This window comes from Harpegnathos saltator, unplaced genomic scaffold (genome assembly GCF_003227715.2).
Source record: "Harpegnathos saltator strain DR-91 unplaced genomic scaffold, Hsal_v8.6 scaffold587, whole genome shotgun sequence".
In the NCBI taxonomy this organism is placed as follows: domain Eukaryota; kingdom Metazoa; phylum Arthropoda; class Insecta; order Hymenoptera; family Formicidae; genus Harpegnathos; species Harpegnathos saltator.
Window position 1 is genome coordinate 42,034 of NW_020230412.1, and position 22,398 is coordinate 64,431.

A 22,398-nucleotide genomic window follows, 5' to 3' on the forward strand; every position below is an offset into this window, starting at 1 on the left:
CGATAAGTACTACAGGTCAATCAGTGCTACAGATCAATACTGTTAGAATGTTAGATTATAAGAATTAGATATTGTTAAATTTCTGGATTTTGAAATACTAAAAATTATATTTAATTTCAATGCAATGAAGAAATGTTGCCCCCTTATGAAGAAATGTTACAGAAAAAATCCAATTTACTTTAGTAAAATTTCATATCCTTACTATAAATCATTCTTTGATTATTTGATTATTTTTTCGATTACAAAACCTGTTTCACATAATGAGAACTCATGATTTCTATTTCACGTTTAGTGGAAGAATTATTGGTAAATCAGTTGGATGGTATGATGGAAGTACTAGAAATTCTTAGCTTTAGATGTAACTATTGTTCTCAATTGCTGGATCAATTGAACGTACTATGAATGATTTAAAAAAAAAAAAATTTTAATCTTTTTAACAATGCCCAACAATATACAGGATATTCCATTTTAATGTCCCACCCCAAATAACTTTTCAATATTGAAGTTTCAAGGAAAATGATCTGAATAAAAGTTGTAGGGATTTAAGTGAGGTTCCTTATAATGACCTTGACTTTGACCTTGACCTCTATTTTCAAGGTCATTTGAAGGTCAACTTGCGTTTTTTAAATGGGAATCCCTTTTTTATTACACTGTTTTTTCTACTAGTTAATTTGAACAACTTTTGTCTAAAATATTTTTTTAATTGTTTAATATTTTTTGAGATATTTGAGTAAAACTTGATAACTTTTTCAATATTTAACTTACGATATCTCGCTAACTATTTGTCGGAAAAAAAGTGGTACTAGACTTTCTTGCTTTATTTAGTCTCAAGAATATATTGTTACAATAGCGCCTTGACTTTTGTTAACTTACTAATTTTTAGAAATTTCATTAAATATTGAAAAAGTTATCAAGTTTTCCTCAAATATTAAAAAATATTAGATAAATAAAAAAATGTTTTAGACAAAAGTTGTTCAAATTAACTAGTAGAAAAAAATAGTATAATAAAAAATAAGGATTCCCATTTAAAAAACACAAGTTGATTTTCAAATGACCTTGAAAATAGAGGTCAAAGTCAAGGTCATTATAAGATAGCTCACTTAAATCCCTACAACTTTTATTCAGATCATTTTCCTTGAAACTTCAATACTGAGGAATTATTTGAGGTGGGACATTAAAATGGGACACCCTATATAAAGAGAGAATAAGTTGGGTTAGGTTAGGATTTCTTTGAGAAGTGGGTGTGGAAGAGGGGCGGAGCCCCTTCATTGCTTATATATATTATTTTACACATTGACGCATTGCGCATTCTACGCAGTTAATATATATCATCAACATGACAGGTTTTCTGACACCGTGTATGTCATTTGCCAAATTTTTATAACTTTTCATCCGTTTGAGAACGACACATCTTTCTTTCAAAATCGCGTTCTACGCACCAAAATACATAATTGTACAGTGTCAATGAAATTGGTAAAGGCATTCGTATTCTTCATAATTACCAAAAGTAGAGATACATAAAAAAGCTATGACACAGGAGAGACAAGATGAACTTAAGCAAATGGATATAGAAGCTGAAGCTCTATCTAGAGCTCTGAGTAATACAGAGCATGAGAGTTCAGAAAATATCAAGGTTGGTAAAGAGAAGATTGGAATTTTGAATTATGGCAAGTAAATATAATGAGTGTAACATTATTTTCATAGACAAGAAACAGAAGTCAGAGTCCGGCTGGTTCTGTAATAAACAAAATAAAAGAGATCAATATAGAAAGTAACAAACACTCCAAGGAAAGTCAACAGATCAGTGATGATTCTCAAAGTAGTTCCACAAGCAAGAAACAAAGTCAGAGTACTGATAAAGGAATGTCTCCCACGGATACGTATGAGGCACGTGACCCTGAAAAATTCAGAAAAGAAGTCAGAGAGAAAATTATTGAACTGATGAGACAGTCTGGATATGATGTATCTGTCGTGGAGCCAGGAGAATTTGCATTAAAATATGCACTTTCAGCACCTTATCATCTATTTTTTACAAGAGTAGAGAAAGCAAAAGAAACTTACAAACAAAAGTTTTCCATAACTTTCCCTGAGATTCTTGACAGAAGTCTTGGGCAAATAGTCAGTAGTCTTCATCTGAATTGTATGGTAGACGTTGGATGGCTGTGTTTGCAATATCTGTTGGCTGGCCAGCGTCCTAACATGGTGATTTTGTGTAGCCAAAGATTAGGTGAAGAAGAATTAGGCGACAATATCACTGTGGTACATGTGGAGATGCCATTTGAATTCGGATGCCATCATACTAAGGTCATGATCTTGCAGTACAAGGACGTTGGAATCAGGGTGGTTGTTTCCACTGCCAATTTGTATGCTAGTGACTGGAAGAATAGGACACAAGGGTCTGTTTCAAGTCGACCATTATTCGAACGAACTTTTCTTCAGTTTTCTTCGTTAATCTTAAATCTAATTACTAATTATATCCAGTTTTGTAAATCTCTATCAGAAAATATTTTTTGTCGTTTATAACCAACTTATGCTTATTTTTTTTCAATCTTAGGATATGGATTTCGCCTCATTTACCTCGACTGTCGGAGGCTGCGAAGTGGAGCAGCGGAGAGTCACCGACAAATTTTAAAAAGGACCTGCAACGATACCTAAACAGCTATCAGAATCCTGCTTTAAAACGATGGAGGGATCTAGTGAGGAAGGCGGACTTTTCCGCCGTAAATGTGTGTTTCATTGCGTCCACCCCGGGGCATTTTAGACGTATCGACGTAAATTTATGGGGATACAAAAAATTGGCGAATGTTCTGTCCCAACATGTTATGCTGCCACCGGATGCGCCGAAGTGGTCTATAATTGCACAAAGTTCCGCTGTAGGCAGTTTCGGTCCAAAATATGAGGGTTGGTTGTCAAAGGAGATAGTTCGGTCTATGACGCGGGAAACCGAGCGGGATTTAAAGGATTATCCGGAATTCCAGTTTATTTATCCGTCGGTGAAAAATTACGAGCAGAGCTTCGATTATCAAGATGGCAGCTCGTGCTTTCTCTATATGAAGGAGGTGCATTCCAAGCAGCAGTGGATCAAATCGTATTTATAGTAAGCTTCATTTGTTTTTTTTTTTTAACAATATTGAGGAAGATAGTCTTCAAAAAAATAACTCGTTACTCCAACACACCGTGCACAATATAATTTTACATACCTTGAAAAACAACTTATCATTTTTGTTATTCAAGATGTGACAATTTGTCACAATTTCTGTTACCGGTTCCGTAGGTTCTGAAGACTTTTATTTCTTTATGATTCTCAGTTTACATGTGTAAATTTCATATGTGTAAAGTAATTATAAACACACGATTGTATTTGTTATTATTATCCAAAAATTTATCAGTAACATAAATCATAATGAAGAAAGATAATATTAGCACAAAATATTACTGAGAAGAAAGTACCTCATAGAGATAACTATGTTATGAATAATTTGTTACTTATCAACTATGTTTCTTAATTTTGTGTTTTGGAAGCGACACATGATTTCTATAGATAAAATTTTATGATTATATCTAGCCAATGGAAGGCGGCAAAAACGGGACGCGACCAAGCGATGCCTCATATTAAATCCTACACTAGGATTTCACCTGACTTGAAGAGAATTGCATGGTTTGTACTAACCAGTGCGAATCTCAGCAAAGGTGCGTGGGGAGTCCAACGTGGTGACTATTACATCACGAATTACGAGGTCGGTGTTGCGTTTCTACCAAAGTTTATCGTAAGTGTCATCACTGTTACTTGATTGTAAATTTGACAACAGATGAATAACTTATTAAACATGCTTCATATCTTTATACCCATTAAAATGCAGAAGACGTAACATGCATATTAATGTCAATCTTACTATCAATAATATTTATAATATTATATCATACACGTTTCTATTCAGACTGGGACAACAACATTTCCAATCACGGACGAGGATCTGACCGCTCCGATATTTCCGATTCCATACGATTTTCCACTATGCCCATACGATTCGAATGATAGCCCTTTTACCACACACGAGTAAGGCTGTGATGCTTTTCTTTCGATGCCACCAGTGCTTTCTTTTATATGAATGACACTATTTTTGTGCGATGAATGAGCTCATAAGAAAATTGTGAATAAATTTATACTTATTTTTGTACAATATATTTTGTACTTATGTATATTCGTATTATATATATTATTTTCTTGTATTGTTAGAGAACAATAAACGTTTATATTAGTGTTATAAATGTAAATCTCGTCCTTGAGTGCCTGGCAGAAATGAGTAATATGTTGAACAATGTAAATGTTGAAAAAAAAAAACAAATATATATAATACGCGCTCTCACTCATACATAAAGAGGAAGGGTAATGAAATGAATAAGGGTAAATTTGCGTGGAAATTCTTAAATAACAATTTTCTTTTGTTTGTGCCGATATCACATTCAATTCATTTCAAATTATTCCAAATTTGACAGTATTGGTTTGTTCTTTTTAGCTGCACTACTGAACTGGTGCAATAAGTTAAAGTGAGAAAAAATATAGTTGTCTCATTCTAACTTATTGCACCAGTTCAGTAGTGCAGCTAAAAAGAACAGACCACTTGTGTCGCGCAAAAACGTCAACTTGGGCGACTTGTCTAGCGTCATCTGGCGGTGTTGTAGAAAGACCAGTTTCGATTAGACACGTTATACATTTATACCTGTATTCATAGTCAGGCCTTATATTTGAGGTTACTTTATATCCATCTTTAGATGCTACACGGATTATTTTATTGGCTACAGACCATCTGAAGATAAAGTTAAGGACGTCTTAAATATAAGGCCTGACTATGAATACGGGTGTTAGACTCGTTATTTTTATTGATTCCGATTTCTCCGCTATGCGAATTATCATGTGCTCTATCGTTTCCATCAAAATCTTTTATCACTAAATTAGAGTTCTAACATTTTCGTTTGTTCAGTAAGCGTGAGTAAGCGGAGGCATAAAATTGATAATTGCATCAGTTGCTATGAAGGAAAGCACAACTTATAAAAATATTAAAAACAAAATTATATTATTGTGCTATATTATTTAGATACATAAAAGACTTTATAAATTTTATAAACTCTTTATAAACAGACAGTATTTTGTACAATCTGCATATAATTTATTGTCTACGATGAGTGCTATAGGTAATAATACTCAAGAATGTTAGATTATGAGAATTAGATATTGTCAGATTTTTGGATTTTGAAATACTAAAAGTTATATTTAATGTTACAGAGAAGAAATGCTGCCCTTTTTTGGAGAAATGTTACAGAAAAAATCCAATTCACTTTAGTGAAATGTCACATCCTCACTGTAAATCTTTCTTTGATCATTTGATATTTTTTTTGATCACAGAACTTGTTTTACATAATGAGAACTCATGATTTCTATTTCACTTGCAGTGGAAAAATTATTGGTAAATCAACTGGATGGCATGATAGAAATACCAGAGATTCTTAGCTTTACATGTAATGATCGTTCTCAATTGCTGGATCAATTGAAAGTACTGCAAATGGTTCTTAGAAAAGAAAGGAACAAAAATGAAGGTAATTCTATATCAGTAACAAATAATCAACTGACCAAAGCACAATCTTCATTAAATAGTAAAGATGTACAAGAAAAAGTAGAGAGACATAAGAAAGCTACGACACAGAAGAGGCAAGATAAGCTTAAGCAAATGGATATAGAAGCTGAAGCTCTATCTAGAGCTCTTAGTAATGCAGAGTATGAGAGTTCAGAAAATATCAAGGTTAGTAAAGAGAAAGTTGGAATTTTAGATTATGGCAAGTAAATATAATAAGTATAACATTATCTTCATAGACAAGAAAGAGAACTCAAAGTTCAGCTGGTTCTGCAACGAAGAAAATGAAGGAGGTCAATATAGAAAGTAACAAACACTCCAAGGAAAGTCAGCAGATCAGTGATGATTCTCAAAGCAGTTCAACAAGCAAGAAACAAAGTCAAAGTACTGGTAAAGGGACATCCCTCATGGACATGTATGAGCAGTGTGATTCTGAAAAGTCCAGAAAAGAAGTCAGAGAGAAAGCTATTCGAATGATGAGACAGTCTGGATATGATGTATCTGTCGTGGAACCAGGAGAATTTGCATTAAAATATGCACTTTCAGCACCTTATCATCTATTTTTTACAAGAGTAGAGAAAGCAAAAGAAACTTACAATCAAAAGTTTTCCATAACTTTCCCTGAGATTCTTGACAGAAGTCTTGGGGAGATAGTCAATAGTCTTCATCTGAATTTTATGGTAGATGTTGGATGGCTGTGCTTGCAATACCTGTTGGCTGGCCAGCGTACTGATATGATGATTTTGTACGGCGATAGAGTAGATCAGGAAAGTTTAGGTTGCAATATCACTATGATACACGTAGATATGCCGAGTGCGTTTGGATGCCATCATACTAAGATCATGATCTTACAGTACAAAGACGACGGAATCAGGATAGTCGTCTCCACTGCCAATTTGTACTCTGATGACTGGGAGAATAGGACACAAGGGTTTGTTCTAATCAGTCATTAAAATGGATATCTCTTAACACTTTGATGACTGCTATCATGTATGGGTGATTCTATCAGTTATTACTTAAACATTTGTTGATAACAACGATTTATAATTGCAATATAGATGGCATATAAAGATAAATTTATATAGTTATGTACAAAGGGGATGTTCGCCTCTTTAAATATAATCTAAGCGAATTCTAAGAATTTACAAGATTGTCGTGAGACAAATATTTTCCCGCAATATGTATAGTCGTCAAAATGTTAATTTCTATATACTATTTTTCTATATACTATTTCTATATATTATTTTTAATTGCAACTTCTCTAAGGATCCGTTGAATACTCATAGAAATTTCTTGTAATACAATTATAGTGAAACGTATTTTTATCGTATTTCAATCAGATTGTGGATTTCGCCGCATTTGCCTCTACTACCAGAATCCGCAAATTCCAACGATGGAGAGTCACCGACGAATTTCAAGAAGGACTTTGAGCGATATCTGAGCAAATATAGGCATCCAGCTTTAACGCAGTGGATATGGATAGTGAGGAAGGCCGACTTTTCTGCTGTGAACGTGTACTTTGTCGCATCTGTACCTGGAACTCATAAAAATGTTGATGTTGATTTCTGGGGACACCGAAAATTAGCACAGATCCTGTCTCAACACGCGACACTGCCGCCGGACGCGCCGCAGTGGTCTATAATTGCGCAGAGTTCCAGCATTGGCAGTCTCGGCCCAAACTACGAAAGCTGGTTATCGAGGGAAATAGTTTCGTCTATGTCACGGGAAACCACGCAGGGTTTAAAGAGCCACCCGAAGTTCCAGTTTGTTTATCCGTCGATAGAGAATTACAAGCGGAGCTTTGATTTTCAGACTTTGAGCTCCTGCTTGCCCTATAGCTTGAAGGTGCATTCCAAACAACAGTGGATAGAATCGTATTTATAGTAAGTTTCGTTTACTTCTTATAACGTGGTTGGGAAAATTACTTTCTAAAAATAACTCGTTACCTGCTTTATCAGTCAAAAAAGAATGATATAATTTTCATTACATTTATTATATAGTTTTGATGAGTTATATGTAAATTATATTAAATTATACGTATATTATATAAAAATACTAAATTATATAATTTTGATATTATATAATTTCGATAATCATATAAATTTGGAAATAATTCGTTATTGTTACACATTTTGAGAAAAAATTTGATGTCACTTTTGCTACTTAAGAAGTAACGAGTCGTTAAAATTTCCATAATTTTGTTCAAGTGTGAGAAACTTTCCTTTTTACGATTTCCATTTTATGTAGATTTTACACACGACGAATAACGGCAAAGATATGCGATTATATTCGTTACTGTTATCTCTTAACTACCGTTATCTTTTTTTTTCACCGTCTCGGTATAAGAAATACGAGCATTGTGTTAATGTTATTTCGTTGTAAAGAAAAATAACGTCGTTACTGGACAAAAAGTAAACTGCGTAACGTGTTACTTCCCAACCCCGATTGTCAATTTTGTTTTTCCTCTCTATTGAAGGTTGACATGTTATTTCTACAAGTAGAATTTCATTTTATCTATCTTCAGCCAGTGGAAGGCGACGCGAACAGGACGGAACCGGGCGATACCTCATATTAAGTCCTACACGAGGATCTCGCCCGACTTGAAGAGTATACCTTGGTTCGTGCTGACCAGCGCGAATCTCAGCAAAGCCGCGTGGGGAGCCCAGCGAAGCAACTATTATATAATGAATTACGAGGCCGGCGTTGTGTTCCTACCAAAGTTCATTGTGAGTGTCGTTACCGCCGGCACGCTTGGCAGCCGACGAATAGCTTTATTGACCGTTTAAATATCGCTGCTCATGCAAACGTAGCGAGCGTATGAGTGTCAGCCTTGCTATCATTGTTGTTGTTATCCTTATTGTTATTGTGATTTCAAACACGTTTGTACTTTGTATTCAGACCGGGACAACGACGTTTACAATCGAGGACGAGGAGGATCCGGCCGTTCCGATATTTCGGATTCCATACGATCTGCCATTGTGTCGATACGACTCGGCCGACAGTCCTTTCGTCAACGAGTTCTTCAGCACTCACAGCTAGGCTCGCTATACTTTCAACCGATGCAACTGGCGCTTTTTGAGTTTCCTCTGTATGGCGGAGTGTTTGTGCATGACAAAAGATCTCGTGGAAAATTGGCGAATAAATCCATATTCATTTTATATTTGTCTATGCGTGTCGCTTTGTCCTTTCATAATATTAGCGAGCAAACGCGTCGGTATTTGCATTGCAAATCGCATCGTTATCTTTGAGAGAGATTTATGTTCGACAGAAATGAATGTTGCGTTCAACAACAACGCGAATTACCCGGCTCTTGGATATTCCTATCTTATTCATGTCAGTCGTAAAAAAGGGAAAGAGAGAAAAAAGCGTGAGAAGAGAACAGACGAAGGGAAGAACACACGAAGAAGCGGAAATTCTCAGCGGGAATTCTCACATGGCACGTGACTTTTTTTTTCACCGTCTCGATATCGCGGCGAATTCGTGCCGCCCACTGCTTCGGACGCGTTTTCCATAAAACATCAGCAGGAAAGCGCTTCCTCGACGCGGGGGCCGAAATGAAATGTCGTCTCGCCTTGTAGCGCGTGTGTGTCAGTGCCGGCTGCTCCGTGCATGCTCAGACTTTAAACGGATGTTAATCGAATCGTCGTGCTTTCGTATGTACCAGCGCGACAATTAAGCGTGCTGCGCACTTTTGATCGTCAAGACGCGCGCGATCGTGATCGTCGATCGCCGGATCTTTCGCGTCAGATTCGCTCGCGTATCCGGTCGCAACCCGGAAAAATCTGCACCAAGCACTCGGGACCTGCAGAACCTCAATGAGCGCATCGCGACTCTGAGCGACTCTTGTGAGAATGAAAGTATAATAAGGAACAAACATTTCACGTATCCGGCCACGTGCGCATATAATATGTAACCTTCGCTTATCTTCGCATCTAATTTCAGCGTGCGCATTTTTATCTCTCGCCGCGTTAACCTGTTTACCTTGAGGCAATCAGCGCAAACACTACTTCCGTCGGCAAACATATCTCGAGCGGTTCCGAAAAGTCGCGCTTTTCCATCGACGATAACATCACCTGGAGACAATCTCCTCGCGATCTGCTTATTCCGCTGATAAAACTTTCACTGGCTAATTTCGGTTAATTTAATCTGACGATTTCTACGCGACCAGACATTCCCCCCTCTCTCTCTCTCTCTCTCTCTCTCTCTTAGATTTCTAATTTTTCAATTCATTTCTATTTGGATTTTCTTCTAAAATTCTACCTTAAATCGTTTCGGTTTTTATTCGAATCTTTCTCTCAGTTTTTATTTGTATCTGTTTCAGATTCTACTTGTGAATTTATATTTTAATTTTTATTTAAATATTTTTGATTCTATCTAGGTCCATACGTTAATTTTTATTTAAGTTCCACGAAATTCTATTACCTTGTTTTACAAATGACATACAAGCGACTCTTGTTTGTTACCGTTAATATCTTCTATTATATATATATCATTACTTCACCGGCAATAAAAGACGTGCGTGTGTCAGCTTGTGATTACAATTTATATTTTCCTTTTTCATTTCAATCTTTCCTGCTATTCCGTACGCAGCAACTCCGCGTCTCCTCGGCCCGATCCTTTCTGCTTGAAATTTGCTAAACACGTGCGAGTGAGTCAAAGTCGTTCTGAATCTCCCACCAAAAGTCCAATTTGCTAGCCGAGTCGGATGTTCTCGGCGCAGATGCGGCTTTTTGGGAGGGATTTCCCGGCATCGGGGACGGTGGCCGGCGAGAACGTCGATCATCAGTACGCGAGATGTCACCGAGAGGGTAGGATATCCCGCCACCAGTATTCTGGTGTCCTTTACTGCCCGTCGTACAGCCGCGTTTCTCTGTTTTTCTTCTCTTTCGAAAAATCTCACCGGAAGATCCGTCGACTCGCCGCGCGAAATTTCCACAACGCGAAAGTTGTCGGAAGCTTCGCATCCCTTTCGTCCTTTCACCCCCTTTTTCGAAGTGTCGATCGGCGAAAAATCATCGGAAGTGACTATGCGTGTGTATATGTGCCTGTGCTAGAAAAAGAAAGAAAGAGAGAGAAAGAGAGAAAGAGGAGGAGGAGGAGAGACTAGTTCTTCGTGCGTGATCACATTCGTTGCGTAGCAAATTTTCGGGTGGAATAATACGCGCTGAGCTAAAAACGTGTTTCGCCTGATAATGCGGCATGCATAAACGCGAAAAAAGCAGGTTCTCGTCGTGGCCTGTCGTCTGTCGCGTTGCCCGGATTTTTGTCGGATTCCGCTCGTCACGGGGAGGAGAAGAGCAGAACTGCTTTTCTCCTTGCTTCTCCCACCTTATGAGGGATGAAACGAGGCTTTTGTGCCCGCGCGCTCCACTCTTTGTAATTTTTTTCTTTGATTGTTGTTTTTTTTCAACTAATTCGCTACGGGAAATCCACGTAAGATGACGTCAGGATTTGTAAAACGACCAGTCGAGTCAATACGCGAACGCTACGATAAGCTGTGATATGTTGCTTGGCTTTTTTATTTTCTCTCGAGATTACTAACGGATAATGAGCGATCAGACACTTTGATTAGTCCTTAATATTGATTTCATTTTGCTACAACACTGTGGTAGTCGCTGATTGTCGGCCGTCAGCAGTAAAATTAACATTGACGCGCAAAAAGTTTTTCGTATGTGTTCATATAAATAGTTACAAACTTGAAATACGTATAAATGGTTGCAAGCACGACTGTGTCGATTTATGCCGATAATTGCAGAAGCTCGCGAAAAAAACAGTTTAATATGTGGCATTATATTTGTCCTTTATGTGGAGCAAATTAAAGTTAAATAAGAACCAAATATTAAATAAAGAAGTAATTTAATTCAAATAAATTCTCAAAACGCATCGAAATTAAATTTAAATGTAACTCCGATATTAACTTTGCCCAGGCGCATGTATAAATTATATTAATATTTAATATGCATCTAACCAAAACCGAGTCTAGATTTGATTCGCAACAAATAAGATTTTAATCGACACTTAACTTGGTTTTTATTTGAGTTTAGCTCGGTCCGTATAAAGTACAAGTATGACGCCATATTCAGGACATATTTAACCATTCTTCTAAATTATCATTAATATTGATGAGACAAGCTCTCTTCATTAAATTCCACGAGTCACATTCAAACGTAAGAATATTGATATGTCGAATATAAATGGCATATTAATAAAATTACTCATATCCAAAGGAAAATATTAACATACATATTGCACATTAAATTTAATTAAATAATTTAAATAATTAAATATTAATAATTTAATTAAATAATTTAAATAATTAAAAATTACGTAAATATTTAAAGGCCGCGATAAATTATATTTTCCCAAGGTCCCATCTTTCGCCATCATCTTTTCCCAAATGGGAATTCCAATTTTACGCACATTCCTTATAAATATAGCAATAATATTCCCTAATAGTTAATTCGCAAAAGTAGCAAAAATAGCCGGGAGTATCGCGAGAAATGTTTCCGGCGGACGCGTCATTAGCATTGAATGCTAAGAGAACGCAAACTCCGTACCCGCCCGAAAACGCATTTCCGAGCTTAAAGTCCCTTTCCCCACAAGTGCCCGCGATCGAATTGACAGAGTTGGGACGTGCATTTTTGCCATCAAGGACCGTCTCGAGGGATGAGCGCTTAAACGTCGATGTCGCCGCGGCCCGTCCATGGTCCCCCGGAATGCCACGAGCAGCACAGGGTGGTCTGCGTTTTTATTGACGGGAAGAGAGAAACGCCAACGAACGCCATCACCCCCTTCTGCCCCTTGTCAGGCGAATCGATAAACCGCTGCTGCGAGATCTCGCGGTGGCGGAGGCGCCGGCGCCGGTGTCGGCGGCGAAGACGACTTTTCGAAGTTTCGAGCTCCGAGACGGGGAAGCCGGCCGGTGCTCGCGGAGCGACGGCCGATCGGCGATCAGGATGGTAGTGACGTGCTGGGTCGTCGTCGGGGTGCTCGTGGCCGTTGTGCTGCTCTACGGCCTCGTCGAGCTGCACTATTTCCTGCGCATGTTCCTCACCGTCTTCCTGGCGCGCTATTGCAAGAAGAGGGTGCACATCCTCGACGAGACTGTGGTTTACGGTGCGTGAGTTCCACAGAAACGCATGTTCCGGCGCCGAGGCCGGTATCGACGTGCGGCAGGGCTTTGTCACAGTATCCGGGGAAACATGCGAAGAATGCCGCGCTCGGTCGGACGTTCACATCATCCGCGGACGTTCACTTTATACCCGCGTTATTCGAGAAATCAATTCGAAGCAATTCGCTCGCGTCCACGCGACTTTGCGCGACTCGATTCTTGTGTTCTGCGCGAACGGCGAGAAGAAGTGACCAAGTAGAACAGAAAATTATAATGACATCAAAATGACGAGAAAATGATCGAGTCATCGAGTGAAAAAATGAGTTTTCTTCATCATTTTCACGTCGTTTTGGCGTCCATGATTTTCTCTTCTGTCCAGGGAAGTCTCGAAATTCGAAAACTGGGACAATCGACCGGAAAAATATTCCGAAATATATTTTCCTCAAGTTTTCCGGTCGTTCCGCGACGAATTCGGAATATTAATGTTTAGCTACTCGAGTATCTTTTTGCTGTGCTCAAATGAGTATATTAATAAATCTAATTGTGCGATGTAATATTTGAAGTTGAGAGAAGATTATTCCTCGAGAGAATATCCAAGCGGTATCCGAATTTGCGACTTTTCGACGAAATCGTCCCACTGTTTAAATTTCTTTTTTATGCTTGCTCGCTAGATACTCTTTCTTCATGGGCGCTCAGTAACTCTCGTTTGCACAATGATTCAATAAAAATTACGAAGCCATACAACAAGGGGAGAAAAACTGTCTCTCCGCTCGGGGTCGATAATTTTTATCATGATTGTATAACTAATCGAGGAGTCTCGGTTACACCGCGCGAATCATTACGCATGGGTTTTGTCGTGGCGATCTAATCCAGGAATCCTTACAATTCGTTTGCGTATTGTGCGAACCTTGACCTGCTCATGTGTGGAATCAGCTGGCCGGCGGGATGCTCGTCTCGCAAATCCGAGCGAGTATCGATTGCACGCTGTGATGAATGCGTAGACGCCGCGAAGTTGCACAGAAAGTGTTCGCTTCGCGATTTACGTGGATTTCCTGGCTGATACTCTCGTTAATTGACACACTGCTGACCGCACACTTATATTTGCAATATTTAACTCGGAATTGAAACATATGTAACTAATGAATATCATCAAAGATCAGATTATCCTGTTAACGGTTAAATATGTTTTAAATATATTTTATATTTGCCCTTTATATGGACCAGATTAAACTCAAATAAAAACTAAATATTAAATTAAAAAGTAATTTAATTTAAATATGTTCTTAATGTGCATCCAAATTGAATTTAAATATGATTCTGATATTATTTTTGTCCAGGCGCAAAATATAAATCATATTAATATTTAATATACATCTAACCAAAATTGAGTCCAGAATTGATTTTGTGTTTAGAAGAAAAAAGATTTAATTAATACTTAATTTGTTTTTTTATTTGAATTTAATCTGGTCCATATAAAGAATAAATATGATGCTATATTTAAAACATATTCAACTATTTTTCGTTATATATAACTATATAAAATTATATGTCATTATATATAATTTGTTTATCGGGCTGTAATGTTTCTAGTGTGATATTTATTAATAATTATTATTATCCTTTGTCACACAAAAAATGCTATACAAAATTTCGATAACTAAGAAACGATATCCTGCAAGCACAAAAAATACAGACTGCATCTCTTATGTAAATATAACTTGTAAATATTAATTATTTGTAAAATATCGTTGGTTCTAAATATATAAGTTTATATGTTTGCAAATTTAGATCATAAAATAAATTTAATATAAGCATTACATTAAATTCAAAATATATTCAAAATATATAATCTGAATCTTAAAATTAATATTTCAATATTATTAAATATTACATTAAAAGAAAAGTATTAAATTATAAAATGAGAAAATTAGATTTGCTTCTTCTATAAAGTATAAGCTTTATAATATTTTTAATATGTTTATATAAAATATAATATAAATTGAATATATTTATATAAAAATTTAATATATTTACGTAAAAGAAAATAAAAGAAAATTCTTCTTTTGAATATATATAATAATGAATTTTTATAAAATTTGTAATAAGTATATTTTAAGACTATTTTTAATAGAATATTTCTTGATTGACCGAAGATAACAATTGCGTAAGAGAAGGAAAATAAATTCATTAATCGTTTCTTTTTTATATATAAAATATTTTACATTTTGTAAAATATTTTTGTAAAATATTTTAAATTTAATAATTTTTATAAAATATTTAAAATTTTTCATATATTTTTAAGCTTCTAAATTTAGTAGGCTCAACAATGATTTTTGAAATTTTCCTGAACGGAGTAAACACGTTTGGTATAAACAAGCCGTAGAACCTTTATATTAGATAAATTTTAACAATTGACAGCTCGAAGTGTCAGTTTTGAAATTTGTTGTTATTTCCGTCACACATTGAGAAATATTCTAATTAATTTTTCATTGTGTAAAAATATTTGCAATTCTGTACAACCAATACAACGTAAACTTTGGCATCCCTTTGACAAGTCGAGTAGAAAGAAATAATAAATTCGGTAAACTAAGAATCCGAAAATAATCATTTTTAGAAAGTGTCATTTTTTTCCTGCCATCGATTCATGCGTTAGGACTTTTTGATTTCCTGTCGTCAATTTTTCGCGTTTGTTGATTTTATTTTACATTAATCGGAACAGGAATTGCACATAACTCGCTAGTGAGTGTAGCATTATAGACCGATTAATTGTTCGTGATTATACGGAAGCATAATTATTAGATTGTGATTTCGAGTTATCTGCTTCGGGTCACGCATCCTTAATTCTTTTAACTCTACTCAAACATACTTAACATTGTCAACGTGATACGTGTCGTAATATATCATCGTTTATAGTGTCTAACACAAGAAAAGATCAATCGAATTAAGTTGAACGAATTCATTTCAAGGCTGTGAAAGCGAATTAACTGTTGCGATACCTTCAGCAAAATTTTTGCATTCTTTTGATTTCTTGTATGTGTGTTTTTACAAAACCAGTTCAGAAGTTAGATTAACACAAGAATGACTTAACGCATTACTTGTCATATATTTATTGCCTATTTTATTTAACTCTTCATCAGAAAGAGAATTACTCTTGTTATATAATTAGATGGTAGTTTTAATAAGAACTATGGTAGTCAAAGCGTCATAGCTGATCTGAAACATTATTCTTGTTTTAATGATTAATTAATAATCATGAGACACGAATGTGGTTGTTAAAAGACGATTTACTAATTCTTGATTTGGTTGGGTCCGGATTGATGTTACCTTCACGTCGTGAAGGTGTTGCTTTTGTGAACATTCCCGCTCACTTCTTCAAGGAACGGAACAATCTGAACCTTGAAATTTTAAGTGATTCTCGAGTGCGGTATTCATATAACCTAATCTTATATTTAAGATATCTATTTTAAAACGCTGTGAGACTCGATTCATCGACTTATATAGAATCATAGGATAAAATTAAGACGTTCTTATATCTAAGATTTGACTTAAATATAAGAGATCTAATCTTAAATATAAAATCTATTCTATAAATATTATGCGATATATATACAAAATGTCATATTATGTATCTGCTGCAAACTATATCTATATATAGTAGATATCTATATATCTACTATAGTAGATACTATCTATATATAATAATATATCTATATATATTATATATATACTATAAAAATATCATATTTTATACCGGGTGAGTCAGTTAAAGAGTTACATATTTATATTTTAGTAACGAAGCATTTTAGAGAAAAATGTGTCAGACAAAAGTTGTATGGTTTCAAGGGGGACATAAAACAACTATATCAGTTTGTTTACAGATGGTGCCACTTTCGAAATATTTACTGATCATTACTTTTCTTAAATCGAAACCCCAATATTTTATTATATCATTTTTTTTCTACCAATTAATTTGGACGACTTTTGTCTGAAACATTTTTTTATTTACTCAATATTTTCTGAGATATTTAAGGAAAACTTAGTAACTTTTCCAATATTTAGCTTACAATATGTCGCTAACTGTTTGTCGGAAGAAAAAGTGGTACTAGACCGTTTTACTCTACTTGGTCTCAAGAATATATTAATAAGAAGAAAATATTAATCTAGCATGAATAAAAATGTGAATATATTTTTGATGTGCATGAATGCAAGACATATGCGTATTCATCATGATTTGATAAAACGGATAGTTTCGCGTTTTGCTATGTCTTACACTCTGATACTCTGATATTTTACACCTTATTATCTCTTTTGTGTTTTTATCTATATAAGAGCTGATTTTTTGTTAGTTCTCTAGAAGTCATCTGTAGGTCAAGACATAACACATAAGAGAATAAAAAGACATAACACATAAGAGAATAAACCAATTAGTTTTCTTCATTTCCCTCCTTAGGACAGAAATGAAGAACTCTGATTGGTTGATTCTCTTATGCGTTGTGTATTATGCATTATGCAGAAGTCTGTATTCTGGCCCATAAACTTTTTATTGCAGAAACGAAAAAGCTTGTTATAGGAAATTTCTATTCATTCGATTTTTCTCAGCTGTTTCAATTTAATCTTGAAGCAATCAATGTTCAGATGAATGTTTCCGGTCGTGGTAATAAAGTTACAGTTTCTCGTTATTGAGTTTTTGTCTGATCTCATTATTTAGTTGCACGAATTGTGATTTTATATTTTTTCTTGTACACGTATATGTATATACACACATGCACTGTATACACACACACACACAAATATACGAAAAAATATCCTACTACTAAGAAGAGCAACTATATTCAGTTTACTTTCCTACTTTTAAATAATGGTTATCGTCAACACAGAATATTCCTGGTAATATTTCTTGGTAACTGTCTTGAAACATATTCATTGCAAATGCTAGGAAAGTTCATTATTTAAAAGAGAAGAGATTTATTCTCTTTCTTCCCGAGAATATTATAAAATTTATACTCTATGTACAGAAGCAAACTGAATTTTTGTTTTAATTTAATATTTTCTTTTTAATTTAATATCTCAGATTGATGCGCTAAGTTTACAAAATTCAGGATGCATTTTGGATAAATTTGTTTATGGTGAACATATGCGACAGATTTGCGGATATATAAATTGAGATACTTGAAATAGGTAACATTTACTTGAATGCAGTATGTATTTTTTGTGTGTAAATTAAAATTGCGCTAATGAAAGATTTTGTATCTTGTATCTTTTTGTAACATAAGGCACTTCGTGTTTACAATGTTTTTCCTATTACTTTTTCCACAGCACTCTGTACCACTACTGACGTGGACGCTCTTCTTTATCACATGAACAACGCGAGATATTTGCGCGAGCTCGATTTTGCGAGAGCAGACTTCTACGAGAGAACAGACCTGTACCGAGAGGTTTGTTCTCAAGGATCAGGTGTAGTGCAAGGAGCTGCTACTATACGCTACAGACGATTTATCAAGCCATTAACGATCTTCAAAATAACGTCCAAGGTAAACACTAAAAGGCCAACTGGACTGTCGTCTAGTTGACCTTTTCGTTATTTTTCGCGCCGGGGGCGAGTCCTTAGAGACAAATTTACGTTCATACATGACCTTCTAAGAAGTTTGATATCCGACAGTTTGATATCTTGGGAATGAATCAGAATCGAAGATTGTGAACAAAAATATAAGATGTAAAGTTAAATATGTTGCAGACTGTTATCTCCAAAACTGAGTAAAATATAAAATTTTTGTTTTCTATCAACCGATAAATATCAAATATGATGATATCGATGATAAGAAAAAATGATAAGAGAAAAAAATTCTAATACAAAATCATCGATGTTACGCGATAATTCTTGAGATCGTAATTTGTTGATGTTACTTGTCGTGTGGATTTCGCGCGCTTATTCTCGATCATTTTCAAATGTAACTTGTCTGATCGATTCACCTGATGCTTGAGTTTCACTGCTTATTCCTTTTCTTATATACCACGGTATTAACTATACGTATGTATATTTCGACTTGTTATCTGCTATTGACTTTTCCCGATCAGTTAATGTCGATTTTCTCAGTACAGTTAGCCTGTGAAAATTAGCATCAATTAGAATTGACTAGTGATTAGCGATCAGCTGATGATCAACTGAAATTGAGTTTTGTTGACACAATGAATTTAGTAAAGCACAATTATATAAATCAAAGTTCTCAGATATTTAAGCACTAGCAATTAATAGACAAATAAGAACCTCTCAAGAATATTGATAGAATATAAAATAATAAGAATGCATAATAATAAAAATTCTTTATATCGAAGTATTAATAGAGCATGAATAAAAATGTGAATATATTTTTTAAGTACATAAATGCAGGATATATCATGCATGTTCATCATGACTTGATAAAACAGATAATTTGTGTTTCGCTATACGTCTTAGAGATACAGATCATATATTTTACGCTTTGTTATCTTTTTCTCTATGTTCTTTCTATCTTTTTTTTTACATAACTATATAGAACTGATCTTTTGTCATCGAGACACAAGATCGGTTAGACGTTCCTGAAGAAAAAAATTATTCATTACTAACATCCTCAAGCCGTTGTTATTAACATAAATTTATTCTTAGTGATTTATACAAAGCGTATTCAACTTTTGCTTCAATGAGAATCTTGATAATCGAGTTACCTCAATCTTAAAATTACTCGAGGGGATTAATTTATTACCCACTCTTCACACTTTTTACATCCTGTACAATAGAATCATGCGATTTTGTTATTAAGTCGAGAAAGTTGGAAATGTATTCGTCGCATATAGCTCAAAAATATTTTATAGGTATCAGGAACTTCCGACCCTAATTGAGAATCTTGATTAAATTACTTAATTGAGTTACTTCAAACTTGGAGTTATTTATGAGAATAAATTTTTTATTTTTCCTTCAAACTTTTAAATCCTCTGAGGAAAATGATATTATGCGACTTTATTATTAAATCGAGACAGTTAAAAATACACTCGTGTCGGATAGAGCTTGGAGATATTTTCTTATTAGGAATTTTTGACTCTTACAAAATCTCAGAGAATAATATAAAGTTTTGTTACATATAGTTTTGGAACGTTCTGTATATAAGAGGAACGTACATACATTGACAGTACATACATTTAAGGCAGTATTGCAATCTTGAGATATAATATTTTTTTTATCCATTCCAGATTATTTATTGGGACGAGAGAAGTTTTTTCATGGAGCATCGATTTATTACGCCCAGCGACGGCTTCGTACGTGCTATCGCGATTTGTAGACAAAGACTCCTTGACTGCAGCGCTGATACAGTTATCGGTGCCCTATTGAACCGCAGAGTGAAGCAGAATGGAAATGTCGAGACGGGTGCAACGCAGGTAGGAATAAAAATGCTAATGTCTTCTAGAATGTGGCCGTTTCCATCCTTATATATGCGTCTACGTCGCGATCCGGTCACGTAAGATACATTGTGTACTTGGTTGAACACACATTTTTTATTTATTTTTACGACGGGATTATTGCTACGACTTGGTCGCTACTCGGGACATTCATCTTACAAATAGTAGACATTTTTTTTCTTAGTGGTCTCGTTTTTCAGGTATCTTCCGTGCGACCGGAGATGCCGCCGGAAGTGAGCAGGTGGATGGAAAGTAATGAGATATCCTCGGCGATGTTGAGGCAAACACCTATCACGATGACGTCAGCGACGACGGTGATGATGACAACGACGACGACGACGACGGCGGCGGCGGCGGCGGCGACGACGGCAACGACGACGGCGACGACGACGACGACGACGACGACGACGACGACGACGATGACGACAGTGCCGATGACCTCGTATTGCTGACAAAAGGATATCGCGACGTTCAGCAATGGCGTTGTAATGCCGATATACGCGACTACGACTGTGTAATCCGCGAAAAATAGTTAAATATGTTTTATAAATATAGCATCATATTTATCCTTTATATGGACCAAGTTAAACTCAAATGAAAACCAAGTTAAGTGTTAGTTGAAATCTTATTTGCTCCAAATATAAAATCAAATTTGGACTCAGTTTTGGTTAGATGCATATTAGATATTAACATGGACAAAGTTCAATCTAATAGCATGATCATATTTGAATTTAATTTGGATGTATATTAAGAATATTTTTGAATCAAATTACTTTTTAATTTAATTTAATTTAATTTAGTTTAGTTTAATATTTGGTTTTTATTCGAGTTTAGCTTGGCCCATATAAAGGATATATGAACTGTATTAGAACATATTTGTTTTTTTGCGGCAATATGCGTTGAGATATGATATTCATGGCTTACGTCTGTAACTTCTGAGCGATGAGCAATGTTCAAATTCTGATGTAAGATCGATTGATCTCATCCAGTTGTCTTTGCGGGGAGATTCGGATAACTTTGGCGATAAAGGAATGACAAACATTTCCGAATTTTAAATACTAAAAATATTAGAAAACAAAAGTCAAATTTAAGAAATAATCTTTTTGAAGATTTAAAAAAAATTTGTTTCAAGAAATAATTTAAAGAGATAATCATGGTAATTTAAATATCAAAAACTTTTTAAATAGTAATTACGTTTACGTATAAAATTAAGTTAAAAATGCTGTTTAATTTTTTTGTTTTATTTATAAAAAAAATGTTACTTAAGAGAGAAAAAACAGCGATAGAGATACGTATGTTTATTTGTAACTTTCATATTTTCTATTGTACATTTAGTAACTCATATCTCGAAAATTAAAAGTTATTACACTTTTAGGTGCTTTTGTATTGAGCATTACTGTAAAAAATCAACAAAGGAATTCCTTTTGTGTTTAAAGGAGAAAATCGCCAAAGTTTTCGAAATCACACAGTCTTTGCAGTTAGGGCTGCTTGTTACGCGCATAGGTATGAAAATTTATATGCGTACGCAGAAATCTCCCGCCGAAATTAAATCAAAATCAAACATTAAATTCAGCTAGAACGGCCTGAAGTCTTTGAGAAACGCAGGAGAAGAACTGATATAATTGCGAAGCAATTGTGTGTTTCTTATTTTTTTAATTAAAAAGGATAAATTATTCTACGGTTAAGCTATATTTGCAAGAAAGGAACTGTTTTTCTTACAGGAATATTATCTTAAAATTGTTTTTATCATAATATAAAATATGTCTCTGTTTTTTTTGATTATGTAACATTTCATTTACATCGTACGATGTAAATTGGTAATGGAATATTCGGAAAAAAATGTTGTAATTTCGATTATAAATGTTGGCGAGTTGCAGAGACCGAGGATTGAAATTAACTGAGTACGTAACTGAGTATATGTAACACAAATATTTTTGCATTAAATAACGACGAAAAGGCTACCGCCAAGTTAGGAGAGCGGAATAGATTTATCTATGTGCCATTATTCGCACATTAGTTGGTTATTCAACTGAATATATTTATATGTTATTATATATATGTGTATATATATACACAAGAAGTAATTTACAAAGTAAATAATATATCCTTGTAGTTTTTCTATTGTTAATTCTAGATAAAAGTTAGGTTTTACGGCATTCCTCGCGACCGAAGAAATTAATTTGTCTGAGTCATACCGGGGGGCGCGTGTAGGAAATATACGAAGAG

The 22,398-nt window shown here is 34.9% G+C and overlaps 2 protein-coding genes across 4 annotated transcripts; both read left to right on the plus strand.

The window, feature by feature from the left end:
* Positions 1-1,224: 1,224 nt before the first annotated feature.
* Positions 1,225-8,788, plus strand: gkt (tyrosyl-DNA phosphodiesterase glaikit). Of its 3 annotated transcripts, XM_011156626.3 has the most exons (7): positions 4,870-5,193; positions 5,285-5,362; positions 5,452-5,798; positions 5,870-6,561; positions 6,971-7,513; positions 8,155-8,356; positions 8,529-8,788. In XM_011156626.3, exons 1-7 carry the CDS (start codon positions 5,181-5,183, stop codon positions 8,667-8,669), a joined length of 2,016 nt encoding a protein of 671 aa, XP_011154928.2. In that variant the 5' UTR covers positions 4,870-5,180; the 3' UTR covers positions 8,670-8,788. The 3 variants fall into 3 exon arrangements, with proteins under 3 accessions (XP_025159839.1, XP_025159838.1, XP_011154928.2); XM_025304054.1 differs by lacking the exons at positions 4,870-5,193; positions 5,285-5,362; positions 5,452-5,798; ... (2 more) ...; positions 8,155-8,356; positions 8,529-8,788 and adding exons at positions 1,225-1,633; positions 1,705-2,396; positions 2,555-3,097; positions 3,566-3,767; positions 3,939-4,265; XM_025304053.1 differs by lacking the exons at positions 4,870-5,193; positions 5,285-5,362; positions 5,452-5,798 and adding an exon at positions 1,238-1,633.
* A 1,606-nt stretch (positions 8,789-10,394) lies between these two features.
* On the plus strand, positions 10,395-20,848 carry LOC105192476 (protein THEM6). The gene is made up of 5 exons (XM_011156640.3): positions 10,395-10,438; positions 12,283-12,746; positions 18,058-18,272; positions 19,966-20,151; positions 20,373-20,848. The coding sequence occupies exons 2-5, from the start codon at positions 12,587-12,589 to the stop codon at positions 20,622-20,624; spliced, it is 813 nt and encodes a 270-aa protein (XP_011154942.2). The 5' UTR covers positions 10,395-10,438; positions 12,283-12,586; the 3' UTR covers positions 20,625-20,848.
* The last annotated feature ends 1,550 nt before the right edge of the window (positions 20,849-22,398 follow it).